The 23,427-nt window shown below is 30.1% G+C and overlaps 1 protein-coding gene across 1 annotated transcript; it reads left to right on the forward strand.

Annotated features, from left to right (window-relative positions):
• Window positions 1-2,293: 2,293 nt before the first annotated feature.
• LOC107447351 (degenerin deg-1-like) lies at window positions 2,294-22,713 on the forward strand. Its single transcript, XM_016062235.3, has 10 exons — window positions 2,294-2,424; window positions 3,615-3,739; window positions 7,440-7,600; window positions 7,700-7,798; window positions 9,810-9,912; window positions 13,190-13,262; window positions 14,982-15,033; window positions 15,691-15,719; window positions 17,613-17,685; window positions 20,747-22,713. The coding sequence occupies exons 1-10, from the start codon at window positions 2,309-2,311 to the stop codon at window positions 20,930-20,932; spliced, it is 1,017 nt and encodes a 338-aa protein (XP_015917721.2). The 5' UTR covers window positions 2,294-2,308; the 3' UTR covers window positions 20,933-22,713.
• Window positions 22,714-23,427: the final 714 nt, after the last annotated feature.

A 23,427-nucleotide genomic window follows, 5' to 3' on the forward strand; every position in this document is an offset into this window, starting at 1 on the left:
GAAGAAAAGAGAACGGGAAATTAGATTCTTCTGGCAACTCTAACTAACTAAAAAATTCTATCATTTTTTTTCAGGAAGCATAACATTCCTTTGTGCAAACTTCACACATTTGTACCGGCAAGATATGACATTGCAAACAGAATAGATGCAGTTGAGTTCCCAATGCATTCTCAATTTCTAAGGTTTTTTTCTTGCAGTCTGACGTTCCAACAAAGTCTGATTTGGTACTTGGATTGTTCAGACAATTGAGAAAACTTTGATGTGAATGATGAGAACATCTCGTAGATTAAAAACATGTTGAATGATAACGGATGACTTTGGAAGTATTTGCACATTGAGGATTGAAGGGAGAGGCGTATTTCTCAAAATGAAAAGATCAATGAAATACTGGAGCACAAAGGTTTAGGAGTCGTCGAAAAAGGGTGCTATGCTATACCAAGATGAACTCTTATCTAATAGAATAGAAACTAAATTTTAAGGAATAATTGCCTTTGAGATATTAACTGACACACAAATACGGAAGGCAGTGATCTGCCTTTCGTCTATTTACCGGGCATCACTACTTTGCTGACATTTGTATCCCATAGACATTCTTACTGAGGCTGTCCGTCCCCTGTGTGATAAAAAGAAATGAGTCTATGGACAAATATCACCTGCGTACTTGAGGGGATACGAAATCAACTAGCTAGACTATGGAAAACGAGAAAAATTACGGGAGGGGGTATAACCTTCGGTTGTTAATTTTGCTTTTGATTTTTTTGTTTAAAGATTTTTTTGTTCCCATTCTTTATTATAGCCCCAGCTATTAGAGATAAAATAAAAAATAAATCGGAAATAATGGAATTTTACTCTGCGCGAACAAGATAGCATTCTCTTAATTATCTATCTCTCTTAATTATCTATCTTATAGCATTCTCTTAATTATAATGAATACCATCATTAAAAATGAATATTCTTATATATTGTAACTCAAAATCTATATTCACTAGATATGTCTACGATAATTATTTTAAAAAGTGTTTATCATTTAGTTCACCTTTTTGTTATTCTCATGCAATGATGAAAATATTGAAGATACAAGCTTAAAATTGATCTCAAATATAAGATAATTTAATAAATAAAAAAAAATATATGCATATTTTTTGATGCACAAATACTTTTCAAAATATTTGAAGAAAAAAACTGTGGAAAAAGCAAAAAATTCAGCAGGTTTTTCAAAATAAAAGTTTCAAGAAGATTTTCAGAAAAATTAAAAATTTGTAATTTTTCATCCCTGTACCAAGCACGACAACTTATTGAAAAATCGAAACTACATTAATTTTTGTAACCATTAATGATAATTTAACAAAATTAGACTGTGGGCCAGAAGTAATAGTTTGAAAGGAGTTCTAAATAGATTCAATAAGATTTATGTATCTTTTAACGCACGAATTTATCGTTTAAATCGAATAATCGAGTTTGAATGCTGGAAGAAGAAACAATAGCACATCCAATGTATCAAAGAATATCAGGACTACACAATCGCGTGTATTCTTGCGCTTATCTTCTGAAACATAGTTAGGCAGGCTTCAAAATGAAAGCAAAAATATGAGCCTTTACTAGTCAAAAATACATTGTAAAGCGCAAATATCATGACCATCTACTAAATAACATGTTTCGCCACAGTTGGCTTTCAAATCAGCTGCAACTTGTAATGGCATAGGTGATATGCAAATATGTTTAGATATTCCACAGCTTTCAGCATCCCTTCTATCACAACTATAAGTCCCAGAGTCAGTAATGAGAACGTCTTTCAAAGAATAATACAATCGACTCGCCTGCCTGTATGACCTGCTATCCATGTCGGAAGCAAGTGCTCGTCTGGAAGAGGGTGTGCCCTGACATGACGGCGTACCCTGTTCAATGAGAAAACGTGATTCATCAGTCAGACAATGTCTTCTATTTATCCCCCATGATTCAGTGTCGAAGCTCGCTGATCGATCCACTGTAGGTGTAGTTGACGATGACGTTTGGCCAACAATGGACTAAGAGTGGGATGTCTGCTACACATTCCATATCCAAATTGCCTTGATTCTTCCTCCACTCCATTTGTGTAAGAAGAATTGGGGCTGACTAATCTCCTGGCGTAAAGAGATATTTTTTTAGGCATTTAGTATATTTAGGCATTAGTCTATTAGCAGGGCATTTTAGTTTAATTTCTTATAATATCGTTTCTTTTCAATTTCTTATCGTAGACTCTACTTGTCAACAAAACATTTAATTCCCCCCCCCCCAACTTTTTTTTAAGGTTCCTGATTTCATAACTTACATGAAAATTAATGAAATGGATTATGAAGATTATGAAATGTTGTTGCAAAGATGGGACGAATTTATTGAGGAATGTTATTTTACCGATGGATCGGAAGTACTTCAAGAAGAGTGCGAGTAAGTAGCTTTATTCCACATCAGAGGGTATTCTCTAAACATTAGGTATCCTATTTTTTGTGTTAAAAAAATAAATTGTCCGTAAGCTATTACAATAAAAAGTAGAGTTAGGCTATGTGTTTCTAATATAATGTCAAATGAAAATTATTTGTCAATCAAGTATCCCTAAATATGGATAGTCTATGCAAAAGGGATTTTACCATCCAATCCCCAAAATTTAAAAAAAATGCTCAGTTAGTTTGTACGGGAAAAAACTTTGAAAGTTGCATTTTTTCAATGAGTTAACATTGGGGATTGTAATAAAATAATATATCGACGATTCTATTTCTACAAAAGAATATTTAAAAAAACAACAGTTCTGTTATATCAAATTCTGATTTCTTAGATTTTTTGCTCTTTCAAGCAATAATTTATTTTCTACTGATAATATCAGGCAAGCATAAGAGAAATCAACGTGGAGTGACGGATCGAAAAAAGGAGTTTAGAAATGGAAACCAGGGGCTCTATTGATAACTGTGTGAAACAACGTGATTGTTTTCATTGCAATTAAGCTTTTATAAATTAAACCTGACCTATTAAGCTAAGCAATTAAAGATCAACCACAATTAAAGCAACAAAAAAGAAAACGTCATTTAGAAAATTACAAGTTCATCTGAAAAATTTCTTGTTTTGGTTAATCTAGGCTATGATGTGTTGCCGCTGTCAAAACTCAGTATCATCATTTTCCACAAATAATAATATTTGTAACAAAAATATAAAAAAGGTTATTTTTTTAAAAATACATAAGTGTTGTTTCTAGAAATATTTTAAATTTCCAACATAAATTTTAAATGTTTTTAATGGCAAATAACTGCTGTAACATCTCACTTAAAGATAAATAAACTAATCAATATTAATAATAGCTTAAGCATTAACGCTCCAACAAACATAAATTCTAACAAATAAACTTTAATGAAGCCAAATTAACTAAAACTTTTGATTTGCATTCAAATGCAGCTTAAATAGGATAACCCCAATTTGTTTCGGAGGTTTTTGGAGTCTAGTTAAAACCATCGCATTGTTACATTTATTATAACTGAAATATTTTCTTGCGATCAATGGACCAATAGTATTATTATAACTTGAAAATTTTCACACAACGTTTCAAAGTTGAACAGAATTTTATAACAAAGTATTATGTTATATTTTAGCTTAAAATACTATCAGCACATGCGCTGTTCAGCCAGATTTGAACACGTCGTTGAAAGCTGTTGGACCTTTAATACATTAATCGGACGACCAGAAACTGAACCTAAGAAAGTTTCTTCTATCTCAGGTAAGTTTATTAGCATGGTTTTCCGAACGTCTGTCAAAAAGGAAAATAAAGTAAAGCCACAATTAAAGTGCTTTACTCTTGAAACAAAGCGATGATTTCAAATTATATGTGTTATGTTGCCATGAAGAATTATCTGGGATTTATAACGGATAAATAATCCAAATATTTCAAAGTTATTAAGCTTTTTTTTAAACCTCCAAGATGAAAATTATCAAAATCATTGACTTATTCTCAGTTTTTGCAAATTTTTATCAATTCAGATAAAGAGCATTGGAGTAGTTTTAAAATATTTAAAAATTATTTCATTTTAACAAAACTGCGGCATTTTTCCACATTGACGTTTTGCGTCATTTATAGAACAAGCATAGAGAGCGCTAGCTTTAAATATGCTTAACTTTCCTAACAATCATAAATAACAGTTTCAAAATCACAGAAGTTATGAAAATAGCATATTATTCCCAAAAGACTCACTTTTAAAGTAAGAACACAATATAATACTGAACCTTCGGAGCAGCTTAGTGGTATCACCATCTTCAGCGACTGCAGGTCTGCCTTACAGGCCCTCAGCAAAGGTACCTCAAGCCTAATCCTGAATATCATAGAACAACTTGGACAACTTCAGCGTCTCCGGAAAAAATGCTTCTTGCAGTGGATTCCCGCCTATGTGAACCTAGAGTTCAATGAAATAGCTGATTCCTTGGCTAAAAATGCCAGAAATCTCAATCAAAATTAAATCCCAACCAGGCAGATGCAAATGCTTTTGCAAATTCAAGACTATTCACCCCTTTAAAAATCAAAGCCACCGATCAAATAACTAATCTTAACATCGATAGGAAGACAGCCACTACTCTCATCAGACTAAGAACAAAACATCATAAAAACATGAAAATTTCTACAGAAAGGACTAGAAAATATCAAAACTGTGGCAATTGTCTTAACGTGGAACTGACACCATATCATGTTTTTAACTGCCCTGCAGTCGCTGCAGGCCTTCACCTCTCAAACTACCCCACAGAAGAGGATTTGTATTCTTTTAATGCCATAGAAATAACAAAAACTATTCAAGCACACCATGAAATATGATTCAATAGAGGATACGACACCAACCAACCAACAATATAATATAATTCAATCCAATAGAATACAACACAATACAACAATGCAATACAATACAATGCAACTAACGCAAACAATCAACACAATAAAACCAGCACAATGCGACACAATACAACCATTACAAAGCAACACAATACAATGGCTTTGTTAAATAATCGCAAGAAATTGAAGAGGAGAGATAATTACCTGAAAGAAAGGTATAGACAGGGTTAGTCCTACGTCATCAACGACGTCACTAGCTCTCCTCGTTCCAAACAAAGTTCTGAACGGAGCAAACAATATGGCGTTTCTCATGCAGTTAAAAGAGGGTGAACTAAATCTTTGAATATATTAATATAGAGTCGAATTTAACCACTGACATGGCAAGAAAAAGAGTTGCATATATTAATATTACGTTAATCTCTTTTTATGACATTAATTGGAATAGCTTATTAATTGCAAATGATTATGAAAACTTTTTGTATATATGATTGAGAGAATTTGTATTTAATATTTACCATATAAATTGTATTTATAATCTGGAAACCGGAAATTTGTGAATTTTATTATTTAATTTATGTTTAATTTTTCTTAAAATATGTATATTATATTAAATCAATTATTTTTATAATATTGAGACAACTTATTAATTGTAAATAATTATGAGAATTTTAAAACAAATTAAAAAGTTATGTAAGAAGCATGAATAAAGTCAGATAAATTAGTGAAAATTATAAAGCATTTTAGATACACGTTTTTAAAATAGCTCAAATTAATTGGTAAATTTACTAAAATGATAGGAAGTAAAAAAAAAAAAAAATATATAACTTAAACAAAAGTTTGAGAGTTGACAGGTCTTAAAACATATTTACAACCAAATTATGAAATAAATATGGATGACTTGAATGTTACGTTCACTGCAACAAATAGAATATTACTATGAAGGTAATTTAAAAAATTTTGATTTAGACTGTCAAATGCAAATTTTATTCTATAAAAAGTGATAACAGTAACATTTGCCAAAATAAAAGCTGTATAACTAAATATGCATACATACATTAAAGAATTAAGTTTCTAAATTAAAAAATTTCTTAAAAATTTGAATTATATTTATTTGAAATGCATGCGAAATTAATATTATTAAATAAGTAAAATTTAAACACCTATGTGAATACATAGATTAATAAATATGAATGTTAAATAAAAGTTTATGTATGGGATAAGTATGTTTTAAAGAATTCTAAAAAAATTCATGTTGCACTTTCTTATCGAATAAAATAGGAATCTGAGATTTTAAGATAAATTCATATATAACACCTAAAAAAAATTGTTCCTCTCACATTTTAAAATGAAAATTAGAAATTTAAAATTCTAAAATAATTTAGCTATTCTATATATTAAAATTCTGGAAACTAAACATAATATTGACCCTTTTAACATACCACTACACTGTACTATGATAACACTACACATTAATATAGCACTACACTACTAACGTTAAGAAATAATCTAATATTATTATTAGATAATAGATACCTTATTATCTAATAATAAGGTAACTTAATTTTCTCAAATAATTAATGCATAAAACTATAGTTAAAAACTAATTAATGATGATGTTGACAAATATAAACAAGATAAAATCTCAAGTCAAAATAAATCTGAGTTTAAACTAAAACTCTGTGCAGATTTAAAATTAAATAAGTTAGTTACATAATTTATTCCTATTTAGTAGTTAAAAACTAAAGCTTATGAGAATTAGCATCAATAATCAGAAAATCTTAAGCAAACAAAGTTTACAATAACTACAAATTTTATCATCAGACATAATTAAATAAACAGACATATTAGTATTGATAAATACAATCTAATTATAGATTAAAAATTAATTACAAAACGTTTTAAAACAATGCATGCCTATCCATAACTAAAGAAAAAAATTAGATGTAGGTCAAGAATATGTAACAAATTCTAAATAAAATAAGACATTATTTTAAACATGAAACAAGAGTTAAAAATATTGACGCTTAGATTTTTATACATCAAAATTAAAGATAACTTGACCATTTTGAAACTTTTTTTTATAGCATTTAATGCGCTTAACTCGTAAAATCTACTGATACTCCGTATAAAGAAAACTACTTAAATTAGGAATAAGTCCCTTAGAAGCGCTATATAAATTTATTTATTTCAATAATAAACTAAAAATCTTGCCGTCTTAAATTCACATAGGAAATGCCATTGAAATGGTTCGTTCGAAAAATTGTTTGGAACGCGTTTGGAAGGAGGCGGGGTGAAATACGTCATCACTGTCCCTGTCTATAACCTTCATACGCTTCAAAAATATATAAAATTGAAGTGATAGTCAACCTGTTTTACGTGCATCAAAAATAGGAGCCCATTTTCGAAACTATGAAGTTTTCTATCAGGTAAAATAGATCCTATGGTATTTTCCCTTCTTCTGTACTTAATGGTGTTGTTAAGCAATAGATATTTAGTAATGGTGTCGTTATAACATTTTTGCCCTTGATTTGCTGATATCAGGAAAAGTATACCTAGAAAAACAAATTTGTATTGCAATTATTTTCAATGTTTTTTTTTCTAGAATATATTCTAAGTGTGTTTCCTCATATTGAAGAGTATCCTTCTTTTTATGAATTCGCTTCAGTACATATCTCCATTCACAGTCCTCGACATATTCTTAATCCGTTCCACTATGGATTTCCAATGAAAGTCAACACGGTACATGAATTTCGACTTAAAAAGGTGTTCATTTATTTTGAAAGTAACTTCCTAAATGTAATATAACACTTAGTTAGTTTATCTTTTTAACTGCATTTTTTTTCAAGTGCATATATGTTTCAGGTAGTAAAAAAACTTTTACCTGCACCTTATGAGACAAATTGCGTAGATTACCTAGAAAGATGGAAAACAAGAGGAGGATATGGCCCCACTAACCAGAAAGTAAATAATATTTATTTATTCATGAAAGTGTTTTTGTTTATTTCAATTGTTTAACATAAAAAGGAAGAAAAATCAGGTAAAGAGTGGCCGATAAACGTATATGAGCCACTTAAATTCTAATTTTCTCACTACTGGACAAGAGAGTCGACACATGTCTTGACATGTTTAACTCTGCAGTTGCGGATTCCAATTTTCTTTTGCATATCTGAATTTAAATACGTAACACAGACTATTAATTAAAGCTGAAAATAATCATATGAGTAATTCTCTGTTTTCAGCCTACGATGCTCGTTTTAAATAGTACGTGATAGAAAATATAGTTCAAAATGCTAGGGCGAAGCTTTTGTAACAGTTATTTCTGAATAGGTAGCCCATGCAGAAACAAATTTTTATTATGTTATGAATAATTGCATTGTTATCTAATCGAAGAATGAAACTGATTTAAGCAAATTAAGAAAATAACCTTTAAAATAATAATAAGTCAAAATGGAAAAGTGCTAAAAGCACCTAAAACCAAATTTGTCTAATTTAAGCAATTTAGAAAGTTATAAACACAAATCAAGCACACAAAAAAGAAGAATTTCTAAGGATATGTATGTTAACAAAAACAGCACTTCATCAGGCGAAGCACTGTCTGCTAACACACAGGAGCCTTCCTGACGTCAGTGGTAATACCAAAAACTGACTGTTCCCCGAGACCCTATAATGGATAAACTAATAAAAAGAAGCAAATATAAAAAGCATTGAAAAGCTCAAAACAAGAAAAGAAAATGCTACGATAATTTAATGATATACAAACTCAAGTCAAAAATGCACAGAGAAAGAACTAATAATGAAACTAATAATGAATAATAAAGTTACAGTTAGAATAACCAAATCAAAATAAAACAAAATATCAAATGCCAAATCTTCAAAAAAAAAAAAAAATTTGAAATATTTATAGTTTCGAAAACTTGAAAGCAAAAAAAAAAAAAAAAAAAAAAAAAAAAAAAAAAGGAATCCTAGTAAGTGCTGCCTTTTACATTGACGTGTCAGCGTGGCCGAGAGTTTGGTGTCGTCATCTTGGAAAGGCATAGATGCAGTGTTCGATCCTCAGAACTTTAAGAAAATTTAAAACTTTCTAAATAAGCTTTTATTTATTATTTCTATATCTTCTAGATTCTAGAAGTTTCTAGATTGTTCTAATATATCATTTCCTGTTTCGTTATTATTCCTATAAAAGACAGGGTGTTTCACGCCGAGACCACAGTTACTTTTTTCACTGTACTTTGAAGGTGTTCAATAAATCTCTTCAACTTTCTAGACTAAGTCCTATTTATTCTACTTTACAATATTCTTCGGGAGCAAGAAAAATTCTAAATTTTACCACATAGGCCTATTTATACGGGTTCCAATATCGTTTGAATTAGTTGAACGTCTTTAAAATTCATCGGATTAAAAAATAATTATTACACTAATTGAAGGAAAAATTATTATTCTCTAAGGAAATTTTAAAATTCCCAATAGCTGAAGAAAAAGAAAGGCTCCTGTGTGTTAGCAGACAGTGTCTCCCCTGATGATGTGCTGTTTCTTCTATTTTATTTGTTGTAATTTTTTGAGTGCTCCTCATTCTATTGTATTGATATATTTTGCTTTGGCTATATTGATACAATATTAGAAAGCACTCTTTTTTCTGGATATAGTCGAGTGAGCCGATAGAGAGGTTATATCTGTTTTTCTTTTCCTTTTACCCGGATTTTTATATATATTTTTCGAAATAATTTTCTTCTTATATTATACTTATTTTTTTCCATGTTTTCTCTGCATTTTGAACATTTGAATGTTGCGACGCATTCTATTTTACAGCGCTTAGAGAATTTTGTTGTAACTTGTTTGCTTTTTCCTATGTTGGAACTTTTTTTACTGTGCGTAGTTTTTGCACAAACAATGTTTTTAATCCATTCTCTGTCATTACTTTACGGGCAAACACTGTTTAACCGAATCTAATGAATTGATTTTTCCAAACTTTTAGGAATGCTTTGAGGAATGCCGAAAGAACGTTAGTATGGCTGTTCGTAACTGTGTCCCTAGTTACTACGGGTATCCGGGACATGAAAAAATGTGCAATTATAAAGGTAATGTAAAATTATGAACTATTATAACTCTACTGTGTTCTATAGATCGATTAAGAAAAAATGCTGTTCACAAGTATTTACAATTATTTTTCTTCTTATATTTAATTAAATAAATATAAATAAAAACTGTCATTATTAAACGTGTATAATTTTATTAACCACTTTTGGCTATTTTAGAGTACTGAGTTTTCCAAGCAATCTTTCTGGATGATAGGAATCACCCGAAGTTGCACTGAATTTTGATTTCACATTTTTTTTTTATTTTTACATAGGGATCTAAGTGGTATTGATTTCACTGAGAAGGCATCAATGTACAACATTGTTTTGACTTTTCGTAACTTATTAAAATTTTAACTGAGGATTATGATTTTTTTACGAGATTTTAAAAAATACGTACACATTATTTAAATGCAAATACTTCTGTAAAATAAAGGAAAGAGCTTTATAACTTAGTTTTCTTTAGAACTAAAATTTGAAGGAAAAAAACTACTATGATGTCTTATGCGCATGATAAAAGTCACAAAAATCAAGTAAATGACTTAAAAAAGTTTTAAGGCTGTCAAATATGTTCTTTTTAAGCCAACACTAGAAATTTAAAAAAAAAATTAATTAAGAAAAATCTTAATTTCTGGTATTTTTATAAGAAAAATATTTCAACCAATAAAAATATTAGATATTTACCATTATTTATGTACTAGTATGGATTTAAGAAACACGCTTGACCAAGGTTGATGACCAATGACCCAGTTTGAACTTAACAGGCGTTGCGTGAGGGAGCAAACTCTGAGTTTTTAAAAAACTGTTCGCTTATTTAAAGTTTTCTGCATATATGCATGTAATATGGAATGCCTCATACGAGTCTTTCTATTTTAAATCAAAAAGCTTAAAATAGATTTCGCCTTCTATTTTTAAGACGCAGATATCATTCTTTCACAAAGAGCCATAAAAAGTCAAGATGCCGATTAAGGGATTATTTTCTGAAGTTAATGGGTAATAATTCTTAAAAAATTCCAAAAATTCCATATCATCAGAATGGCGTCATCTTAGGAACATATCAAAATCTTTAAATTTTCCCATTTGAATGACGTTTTATTAAGTTAGGGATATTCCTGCAACCGGTTTCCTTTCCGAATCCCTGCTTAAATAGCAGGGGCATTCGAAAAAGGCTTAGTTTTTTCATATTTTCATGGCTAGATAAATCTGTACCAAATTGCAACCATGGAAAGCCACCCTTGCAATACATTCCAAAATCCAATGCAAGCTGTTAAATAAACTTAATATAAATCAATAAGATACCATATTTTTCTGAATAAGCCAAAGTCTCTTGAATTATCCACCCTTTGAAAGCATATGATTGCATGATGCATATTTATTATTTATAGTATGTATATTTATAGTATGTATATTTATAGTATGTATATTTATAGTATGTATATTTATATATAAATATATTGTATAAAACTTAAAATAGGCAACAGTTTTCTAAAAACAAAAAGTGTTAAACTAACAGTTTTATTTAACGTCGAGTAATTTTAAGCGCAAGGTGAAAGAATTTAAATTGAGATGAACAAATTAGGTAAATAACGTTAAACCGTAACCCAGACTTCTGCTCCGTTTTCAGAAGTGAACTTCTGGCTATCAACAGGGGTCTGGAATTTGTTATGCAAAATGACCTTTATTTTAAAGACCTTTGGATATTCTCTGATAGCCGCAGCCCCCTACAACCAACAACCGGACCTAAACAAGCCTAAAACTCTTTTCCCTCCAACATAATATTCACCTGCAGTGGGTTCCTTCTGACGTCGGTATCTATGGTAATGATTTAGCGGACAGCCTAGCTAAACAGGGTTGCAGCCAACCGCACCCTACCTCTTCTGATCTTACCTATCTTGAACTTTACTCCCTGAAGAAATCCCAGCTTCTCAGAGACTGGTTGATTCCCCCCACCCACCATTGGTACAAGGGAAATAAGCCTGGAGCTTCTTTGACCCTTCCCTTTGAAAGGAGAGTCTGCACCACCATCTCCCGCCTAGCTACCGGCCATCTTAAAGGTTTACTATTTTCTGAGGGAACTAAAACCTACCCCCTCTGCCCTAAATACCATCTACACCGGGCTTCCGCCGATCACATCCTGAACTGTCTTGGTCTTCTCTGGGAAGACATTTACTCTACTCCTCTTTTGGTGTTTGATTTTCCTCAGGTCAACGGGCTCAAAGATCTGGTCTGACTTCGTCAGGCCAGAAGAGGATAAGCAACAACAACAACGTTAAACAAAAACTGTTTGCTGACGACGAGGTGAATATTATTTACTAAAGTAAAAATATTAATTACTGCCTGAATACACGGTTTGTATTCACTTAGTTGAATACTGAGTATTCGCTATTCGTACTGGGGAAAATGCAAATTAGGACTTAATTAATATTGATCACTATGAAATCATAAATAAAACAAAAAAGTAAGATACCGACAGAATTAATTTACCTAAAATAATTCCTATTTTTATTTCCTACTTTCTTTATTGGTTTTACGATATAAAATTAAACAAAAAGCATTTTTGAATTTCTTATCACCAAAGCAAATATATACTGTATTCAAAATCATCTACCGTAAAGTGCTCGACTTCGCGCGCAGATCGTCGGGCTACCAAAGCTGGATAGTCATCCTCCCTGCAGGGGATCAAAATTGCGATGGCATGTCTTCGGATCATATTCAGGGAAGTTTCCCAGACTGTCGCCAATAGCCTATTGTGCAGCTAAAGTGCGACGTAAATATAAGTACCTACCAACCCAAATTCATCTGTCATGATGGTGCTGCTTGACGCAACTCATGGTAGTCGAAATTTGCTGGAAAAACTTTTTCTTTCGGTATTTAATTCCGATTCTCTATACTAATTCTTCCTAACTTCAAATTGGCGTTACCATAAACTTCATTACAACTTTGAAGACTAAAAGTTTCACAAGCGCAGTTAATTTCGTTTACAACAGCTATTATAGTGCAAAACTTTGTCGTAGAACTTGCTTTTTAATTCATATAGTGAAAATTTTGTCTTAATTCCGTAAAGCCTGACAAATTTTTAACAACAACAAAAAATGGTAATAAGTTTAATATTTTGCTCTCTTTTATATAAATAGACCAATTTTGTATAGCAGGAAGAAAAATAAGGAATGTTTTACTTGTTTCTTTTTCCTAAATGAATTGTTGAATTTTATTTTTCTCGAAAAAAATTAATAAGATTTGCAATGAGAAATAAAGTGATTTTTTTTTATAATGAACACAGATATATTAGGCGTGGAAATGCCAGAAAATGATATTGTAGAATGTGAAAAACAGAATTGTTATCCTGCCTGTTAGTAAGTATGGAATTTGATTTTATGATAAAGTCTGAGCTAAGATGAAGCGCCATTTATAGCATTGAATTGGATATTTTTTCCCTATATCACTTAATGGTAACATTAGCAACTAACTCAATTACATCTTCTAATCTTAAGCAATAATATTTAGTATTAAAAGCTTGTTTAAGTCGCAAATGTTTCGCTATAAATTCATATCAGTTTCTTAATTGATACACTTAAAACTACAGACTGAAGTGGAGCAAAAATTTTTAAAAAAATTTTTTTGTATCCAAATGCGACATTATTCTCTTTGAGAAATGACGTTTGATATATTTCATATTATTTGGTATAATTTTATCACTTACAAAAGAATATTTCAAACTTTTTCTGCGTAAGCACCTTTACAAGAACGATTGTTTATAAAAAATATACACTAGACAACATTTGATATAATGTTATCACATAAGCAATATTTTTATCATTTTTTTCTTTTTGGATGCCTTTACGAAGCGAATGTTTACTTGAAAATATAATTTGCTTTATCTTCGTTCTTGAGAATTTTTAATTACAAAAAAAAAATATAAGAAAGGTCAATAGAAATTACGTTATTTAAGTTTAAGAAGTTTGTGGCATATACGTATCTTTTGTTATTATGAATCTTGTTGATTTTTATTTCGTTTCCAAAATACGAAGAAGTACAAAGTAAAAATATCCAATAATATGTTAAAATGCCAAAATTAAAAATTTATAACTTTTATGTAATAATTTAATATTGATTTTAAACAATGTATAATTTTAATACAATACTAATTATTGTGAATTTTTTTTACCGTATTTATGAGTTAAAATTCTTTTAAACTACAGAATTCCGAATAAAAAAATTTAACTTCTTCCAAATATTTAAAGCTAAGGAATCAGGCGAAAATTATGACCCTACACTTTAATAAATTGAATTTAAAAAATTAAAATAAATTACATTTAAAAAGAAATAGAATAAAAGCAAAACTTTAATATTTATATTATTTACTTAACCCATCTACCATTGCTTTAAATTTAAATTTTTAGGAATTTCTTTAAACATTTTCTATTTTTTTTTAAAAAATTGTATCTTTCATTCAAGAGAGAAAAAAAGCTGGATAAGGATAGATGAAGGTGTATAATAAACAATCAATGCATTAATAAAAGGAAATTTTAATAACACATTTTTATGCATTTCAGAGACGTCCAATGGTGAATAATATTTTCATCACTTTCTAAAAACGAATATCGAAATAAGTAAATATAAACATACAACTTGAGAAATTATACCATGATATGATATCGGATAACTTGACAAGATATCAACTCCGCTATTAACATAAATCTTTCAAAATATTACTTTGAAATTGATCATACACACTTATCGGAACACAGATTTTTTTCCCACTAACTTAATGTAGTTCAAAATGCACAGAAAAAAATTTAAAGAAATAGATAGATTCTACCTCTTTGTTCAAGAAATGAATGATTAGAGAAACCGAAAGTATCTTATAACAATCTTATTTGTATGCTACATCTTTTCATGATAACACAGTGAAAATGCTTTTTTTCTCCTAACAAATTTTTTAAAAGATTATATAAACTCATACTATTACATTGCTATTTGTATTTGAGAAATGTCAGTACACTATAATTGATGTGTTGACGAATAACTTGATCTATTATGAATTAAAAAAAACTTTTTTTTGCTTTTGTTAGTGAAGAACATTTTGAAGTTACAAGAGAAGTAACAGACTCTACAGTTTTATACGTAAGCTTACTTTTACTATGTTTGGATTAATTTGTTTTCATTCTAAAGAATTGAATGTGCTGAATGTCAAATTTCCTTTTCAAATCTATACTTTTTTTCAATATCGTTACTCTTTTATAACACGATATAAAGCATGCAACTTTGCTATTTGCAGAGTAGATTTACGAAGTGTAAATACAAATACAATGATAATAATATGACGCTGCTACATTGGACCTTACGTTGCATGACATTTTTTTAATGTTATTTTATTTATTTACCCTCTATTTACATAATCTAACATCTTTTTTTCAGTCTTTTTATGTATATATATATATTAATTACAAGAAAACACGATGAAAGTTAAGAAAAAAAATAATTTTCATTTATTGCGCTTAAGCTGCAAGCAAACAGAACCCATTAGATAAATTCAAAATGAAGAATAAAATAAAGAAAAAATTATAGACATATGAAGAGAAAAAAAAGGGGGGTGGAAATAATAAGTAAAAAAAATAGCAAACGACAATTTAAAAAAAAAAAATTTAAATTATATTAAAAAAGAAGATATATATATCAATTGTTTAACATAAAAAGGAAGAAAAATCAGGTAAAGAGTGGCCGATAAACGTATATGAGCCACTTAAANTATATATATATATAACCTGATTTCTTTTCTAGCATGGTTGTCCCCGTGAACCAGCTCACACGTAAGTAACAATTTAAATATTAATAGTTTTAATTCTTAGAGCTTATAAAGTATTTGTGCAACAGATATTCGTAATTACATGATATTTTGAATTATATAACAGATTTTTTTATTAGCGTTTACAGGAGCTACAAAATGTTAGAAGATTTAGAGAGCGTTGAAACACAGTATGATACAAATTTGTTACATTTTAATGGTTGTCAAGTTGAGCCATATCATAGAACAAAATAAGCTGTCTTAAACTTAATTACAAGATAATTTTACTCAATTTTACTATCTTGTCCAGATTGCAATAAGCTTATTCGATATTAGGATTCAATGAACTGAGACTATGGTTCAAAAGGGAACAGATATTTCCGGTCAATTTATCTGAGAAGTACTACCATAAAATTGAATAAATTCTCCCTTTTTCATGAAGAATACATTTTCCAATTGAACAATCTCCTACGTGATTTCGTCTGTTAGACTTCAAAACTTTTTAAAAAATGGGGGGAAAAAATTTTCCTTTCGAAGGTGGGGTGTGAAAAATACAGGTGTACATAAAAAAAGTCATACACACTTAATAACTTTGTGGTCTAGTGATGGATTTTTTATTAACTGGAATGCAATATATGGTGCGAGGTGCGTGCCTAGCCAAGCTGGTTAATTGAATTGAATTGTGACGTATTTTTCTAAGCATTAACACATACTTTCTGTAGGAATCAAAATTTTGTCTATTTCTGTCGAAAGTTTGTTTCCCTTAATATTAATTTCACTTCTCGTTGATTGAATAACACTTCCTAATCCCATCTCTCCACTTCTTCTATACTGACACTTAGGATGACTGCGCTGATACAGGTCGGCTAAAAGAGCCTTTCGTTGTAGATTTTTTCCAACCATCTTAACATTATTCTCAGTTACAACGCAGATTCCAAGAGAGCCTTTTGGAAATCTCAATATCCCGCCATGTTATATGGTAACTGACAGTGTCAATATTTTTTGCCGACCTTATTACTGCTATATATATTATACACTCCTGTTTAACATTAAGATACATATAATAGTTCTTACCTCTGCTATACCTATCATGAGATCCGAAAGCTAACAGTTGACATTGTCTTTTTTATCAGTGCTCACGAGCGTCACGTTCGTAATTAGATTCAATTTTCTGTAAAGTAAGGTAATCAGTAACTAAAGTGTTGTATAATCCACATTGTTCCGTTCCATCCCATAGCTTTTTTGGAACAATCAAGGTTTAAAATTCTCTTTTGTTATTTTCATTTTAATCTGAAAACTTTAAGGAGCTTTGTTCATGACAGGCGTTGAACAGCCGAATCCTGACTATACGTAATTTAACGTTCAACTCCGTTGCCTTGTAATTTTGAACCCTATCCAAAAGACAAAGAAACTCTTTGATCAAGCATTGGACAAAGTAGTCTTTGAGGAGGACGTTTTGATTGAATTCTAACACATTTGTGTAACATGGAGAAGAAAACATCGCAAACCTCTCATGGTTGACACCACGCCAAAGGAATTCTAACTCGAAACTCGTCTACCACTGAGGGTATTTTAAGTGAGATCTGAGGTTGTGCGAGCTGTGAGCAGAATTCATAACAGCCAGACATTGCTAGGATTCGAACTTGGGTTACCTCAATGGGAGGCGAATGCACTATGCCCTGAGCTCTGGCATATGAACTTTGTTTAGAAAAGGTAAACTTAAATTTTGTAAAATCGTTTAAAAATAAAAATAATAAAAAGAGAACATATTATTAAGTATCACCTGGTGAAATTAAAGTCTGAGGTAAATACTTTTGATTCCTGAATAAAGTCGTAAGTATTTTGAAAGATCCTTAAAATTAAACTAATTTTCTTCATGAAATATATAATTCAATTTATAAAATTTTCTTTATTTCAGCCAAAATATTACGATATTTATAAACTTGGACGGCATGAAAACAACAACGTATACATACAATCCCAAATTTCAGGTGAAAGTTAATTTTGTTTTTCATATTTTAGAACATTTATCAATATTTTGTAGCATGATTGCAACTACAGATATAAAATTCGATATGCTGAAAGAGCCTTTTTTGTCTATGAACTTAACACGAGAACTTTTTGATCAATTCCAATTCGTTCAAATGTTACAGCAATTTTAACTGATTTTTTTTTTTAATTTCTTTTATTTTTGCTTTTTTTCACTTTATGTTGAATTTTGCTTTGCTGTTCAAATTATATGACTTAAAATTTCAAGCTTACAAAAGTATGTAGAAAAATGTATTGAGAACGTCAGGGAATGGAAAATTTTAAGATTTAATTAAAAGTTCTTCATTTTTTTTATTTTTTAAAAAAATCACGACGCAATTACATATTATTTTAGATATATTAAAACATAATTTGAAATGGAAGTTAACAAGAAAAATTTCTTGACATTTTATTCGTAGTTTCAGAAAATAAAAACACGTTACAAAATGTAGGAACGTCAAAAAAAAAAAAAAAAAAAAAAAAAAAAAAAAAAAAAAAAAAAACACGAATTTAAAACGATAAAAAAAAATAAGAGAAGAAAACTAGGTGTTACCAAATATAAATCCTTAGATTTTTATCTACATAAAATTTGAGCGAAATCGGACGAATAGTTCTCGAGAAATCGAATATTGAAAAATAAATTTATTTAAAATTCGATTTTCCAAAAACGTTTCGACAGATTTCGGTCAAAATATGTAATTTACCATTTAAACTAACATTCTTTGAATTAATGTAAAAAAATTATATGCTTTACAATTACAAATCTCTTTTGAGTATTATTAAATAAGGATAAAAAATAAAGAAATATTTACTAAAAGTTATATTTTGCATGGATAATTACTAGGGATAAGCGAATTTTATAATTGTGTGCAAAAGCTTTTCGATTCGCTTAAAAGGTTCTCGTGAGTTGGTGAACTACGCGAAAGGTAAAATTAACGTTAAGGGGTTCAAACTTTGGACTGCTCTCCTGACCGAACTGTAGGGATATTTATTTCCCAGATTACGGTCACTCCCTATATACTGTGGAGATCAAGAATCTGAATCTGTCGGGGGAAAAACATATGTTTATTCAGAGAAAGTATGGTTTTTCCTGGATTTCGTAACATAAAATATCGCCTGCGCTAATTAATTAGCATTTTTAAGGTAAACCATTAAGATCATGTTCTAGAACGTGAAGATCCGATTAGTAGATCAAAAGATATTTAGGATGGTCGTTTTATTTATTTATTATTTGCGCACTTTACGTGTGCCTAAATATAAAGTAAAAAATGAGAAGTACTTTTACTTGTTAACAATATATAACAATAACCTTAACTTGTATAACCTGAAAAATAAATATGATTTTTATCTCACTTGATCCCTTTATTTTTTAAAAATTTCGATATAAGAGTTACAATTTATATCTGGCAACATCTAATTTGTTTATTTTACTTTTGTGAATTTTTTAATTCATTTAATTTGCTCTTTGGAAAGAAAAAGATGTGCAATTTCAAGACAAATCACTGTGTTAACAAATAAAGAAGATTCTTTCAGCATTTAAAACTCCCTTTCAGCGTGCAACAGATAGACTCGAATGATATTTTTTAGTACAAGTTTTATACTTAATAATTGCAAAACAATCAAAAAGTCAAGTATTGAATGTTTTTTGTTACGTTGAATTTTTTTTTTTTAAATTTTTTACTCTCTGTCATGATTTTAAGTTTTTAAATAGTTTTTTTGCACAGCAAAACAAAGCTTAGCGTAAAAAAAAGACAGAAAAAACGTGAAAAAAAGAAACATTTAAAAATGCAAAAATTGAGAATTTTTTGAAAGCACCCTTGTTTAAAATTCATAAAAAAAATTGCCCTTTTAGTTTTTTATATCTGTATCTGTATTTCAGTGATATGTTAAAGGTCATGTCTTCTAGAAGTTTAGCAGTTCTTCAGCTAAGTTCCGAACGCTAAATTTTTTATTTCATCGTCAGTTTAAATTTATATGTTTTGTAATTTTCAATTAGGAAAACAAAACCTAACATAAAGTTGTATAGTGAGTAAAAAAATAAACAGACCACCTAGAGTAACTTTTGATCTAATGATCAGATCTTTACGCTCTAGGAATCAATCTTAATGATTCGAGCGGGTGACCTAAAATGTACAAATTAATTAATGCCAAAGAAATTTAAAATTATTTTTTTGAAATTCGATTTCTCATAAATTATTTGGCTGATTTCGCTCAAATTTTGTATTTTGCAATCTAAAATTGCAGTCTTGAAAATGATATAAAAAATTTATACCTTACTATTTAAATTTTTTTTACTACTATTAAATAAAATAATAAAAAACTATAAATGGAATTATGTTTCGTTAAACGAATTTTAGAATTGTGGTCAAAAGTTTTTAAATTCGCTTAAGAAGTTCTCGAAATCTGACGAAATACACAATTCTTAAAATTAATATTAAGGGGTTCAAACTTGAGACTGCTCTGCTGACCAAACTATTGGGACTACATTTCCCAGATTGCGGCAATCATCTCCTATATTTTGGGGTCAGAAATTCGATTTCATCAATAAAAAGAGTTGTTTATTCAGAAAAAATACGTTTTTCTGTATGAATTTGTGACATAAATTATCGTCTGCACTAATTAATTTGCATATTTGAGGTCACCCCCTTTAAACCTTTGGATTGAGTCCCAGAACATGAAGATCCGATCGTTAGAAAAAAAGTTATTCAAAATGATGGTCCGTGTTTTTTTTCTTCCGTGCACTGAACACCCGAAAAAAAGGTGACATTTTTTTTATTGTGAAAAAAATAATCCTGTTTTTTTTTTTTTTTTTGCTCAAACTTATCTTAGTGTTTCTATTTAATTAATCCGTCGTTTCATAATGTTTCATTGTGAACTTAATATATTTTCTTGTAATCACTAAAAAAATAATGTTTCATTAGATTATATTAATCAAGTTTCATTTCGCATAAATATTTTATAGTGTGTTGAGTACAATATTTTTCGCAATTAAAAATAATAAATGCAGGCTATTATATATTTTAGAATGTAGAGGCTTTCAGTAACATAGGTGGCTATGTTGGAATTTGGCTTGGAATCTCATTGGTTGCTGTATATGATTTCTTAGAGACAGTTATTCTTATCATTAGCTATCCTTTCAAGCGTTATAAGAAAGCAAAAGTAAGAAACGGAAAGTTAGAGAAGATAAAAAAGCTTTCAAGAGATATGTAAAGACATTTATATTTCAGCAGCAAACACTGTACATCCATCTTTTATGAAAGTATTACAAATATGTATGTACAAATTTGTAAGATCTTTGGCTGTTGATTTATTCTTTTGATGTTTTGTATATATTACTAGCTGCCTGAACCACGTCAGAGAGAAAGTCGACAGTTTTAATAATTGCATTAAACTTGGGGACTCACACCGTCAATTTTAAAAACAATCTATCTCAGGGCCACCGAAAGGATCGTTTTATACGCCGGCAGTGTCTGGTACAGGAACCTTGTCAAAATCAATGAGAAACTCAAAACTATTCTAAGACCATCGTTAATAACCATTACTAGAGCATACAGTACAACAATTTCTGATGCTCTCCAGATACTGACGGGAGTTGTGCCCATCCACCTCAAAATCAGGGTGGATATTGCAATTACAAGAATAAAATGGAGCTGGAAATTGGAGGATTTGGGTTCGATCCTAAATCACATCGATCGACCAATCCAAATTGAGCAACCTCCTGATGGAAAATATCCCTAACTTTTGGTTTCGGTGCCCTGTGGTAAATCACTCCCAAAGATCCAGCGGGATTGAAATATTCACTGATGGGTCTAGAATGGAGGTTGCCGAAGAGGAAAATAACGAAGAGAACAATTATTTTAGAACAGGATATGGTGTTATTATGAAAGTGAATGGTAACACCATTAGGGCGGACTCCACTAGGCTCTCTGACAACTGCAATGTTTTTACAGCTGAGCAGAACTGAATTATCCAGATGCAACGATTTTTACTGATTCGCTCTCCTTGTTGCAAGCACTTAATGATCCAACTCCTAAAAGCAGAATAATCGAAAACACTAAACTCCTGTGGCGTTCTAACATTACTTGTAATTGGGTAAAGGCACATATTGGTTAAGTAGGTAACGAGGAGGCGTATCAGGCAGCCAAGTCTCAGTCAGATTAAATTAGAGGTCCCGAGTTCTAATTCCCCAATCAAATCTAGTGAGAAACTTTAAAATTTAAGAACACGGAGGCTGGAATGGCAGGACCCCGGAAAGGGCAGGCAAACTTATTATTTCCTTAAAGATCCATCAATCAGGAGATTACAGGCCGACTTTTATCTTAACCAGTTTCCTACTGGATACGGAGTGCTCGGAGATCATCAAAATAGACTTTTTAATAAAAATCAAAGCTGCAAGTATTGTGGGGAAACACAGACTATCGAGCATTTAATTTATCCCTGTCTCCACTTCCGGACACTGCGTGGCGACCACCTTGTTGAAAAGATCCTTCAACAATGTTACGCAGAGTTGGCCTGTAGAAAAATTATTAAAAATATCATCAAAACTACTCTTGAAGGTGTTTTAGCAGACCTGTAATTCTCGGAGCCTGCAGTTCATAGTGTTTATAATTCTGGTTGATCTTAACTATTTACATCTGATTTTAATCAACTTTAACTTTTTATGAACTTTTAAACTCTAATTGGATTTTATATTGACTGCTTTTTTAAACACTTCACCTGCTTTAGCTGATTTTTAACTTTTTTGAACTTTTAAACCTCTACTCCAATTTAAAAACGAACTTTTAATTATTGAACATTTTATCTTGTGATCCAGTTTTTAACTGAACTTTACTTTTACTCAACATTGTTTTTACTGATTTCTGTTTATGGACTGTTGCCATGTAATTTATGTATTTTATGTTTTGTACTGTTCTTTTGAATTTTAATAAACATTTACCCGTATGCCCTAAATTGGGGCAGGTCGGGGTAAATACTTTTCAGGAACAAAAAAATCTCAGACACCCACACATGTGACCTATGACGGACGTCAGCGCTAGATGATCGTTTATAAGCATAATAGCGTGTTAAAGTTGAGCTTAGTTCCCCCACATAAGTTAAAATGCAAACTAACGAGAAGTTAATTAAATACAACTCCATATAGCACACTGAAATTGCTGAAATGTAATTCTATCTTCGACTACGTCTTTTACTTAATTTAGTTTTATTATTTTTTTATATATTTTATAGTAACCGAGATATATTTTTATTTTGTATATGTGGCAACTTCAGTGCATAGTTAATTTATGCATAGTTACTACAATATGGAGTTCTTTATAAAAATAAAACGAAAGAAAGTGCATGATTTCTAGAGCAAACTATCTTTTAAACAATGGCGAATTATGTTTTCCTTTGTTTTTTAATATTATCTAATAGTAATTCTAGCTGAAACCAGTCATTGTAGAATTTTTTTTTAATTCTCAAATAGAAATAGAAAAGTATCAGGAGCATTTCTTTACTCTTTGATGGGCGAGAAAAGCATCTTTCGAAACTAGTTCTGAATGGTAAAAATAACTTTCGAAAATTTCTACAAAAAAGAAAACCATAATTTTTTACTTTATTCTTTGCTTTTCTTTATTAACAAATGAAAATAGAAAAATCGCAATCCTTTCTTTCCCCTATTTTGCGCGAGAAAGACATCATTTGCGTATAATTCTGGATGGAACGAA

Source organism: Parasteatoda tepidariorum, chromosome 6 (genome assembly GCF_043381705.1).
Source record: "Parasteatoda tepidariorum isolate YZ-2023 chromosome 6, CAS_Ptep_4.0, whole genome shotgun sequence".
NCBI lineage: Eukaryota > Metazoa > Arthropoda > Arachnida > Araneae > Theridiidae > Parasteatoda > Parasteatoda tepidariorum.

Excerpts from the sequence above, each read along its gene's own strand:
- LOC107447351 (XM_016062235.3), top strand. The coding sequence starts at position 2,309 with ATGAAAATTAATGAAATGGATTATGAAGATTATGAAATGTTGTTGCAA. Across the intron at positions 3,740-7,439 it reads GAAAGTTTCTTCTATCTCAG|AATATATTCTAAGTGTGTTT; the intron begins GTAAGTTTATTA and ends TTTTTTTTCTAG. Across the intron at positions 13,263-14,981 it reads AATTGTTATCCTGCCTGTTA|TGAAGAACATTTTGAAGTTA; the intron begins GTAAGTATGGAA and ends TGCTTTTGTTAG.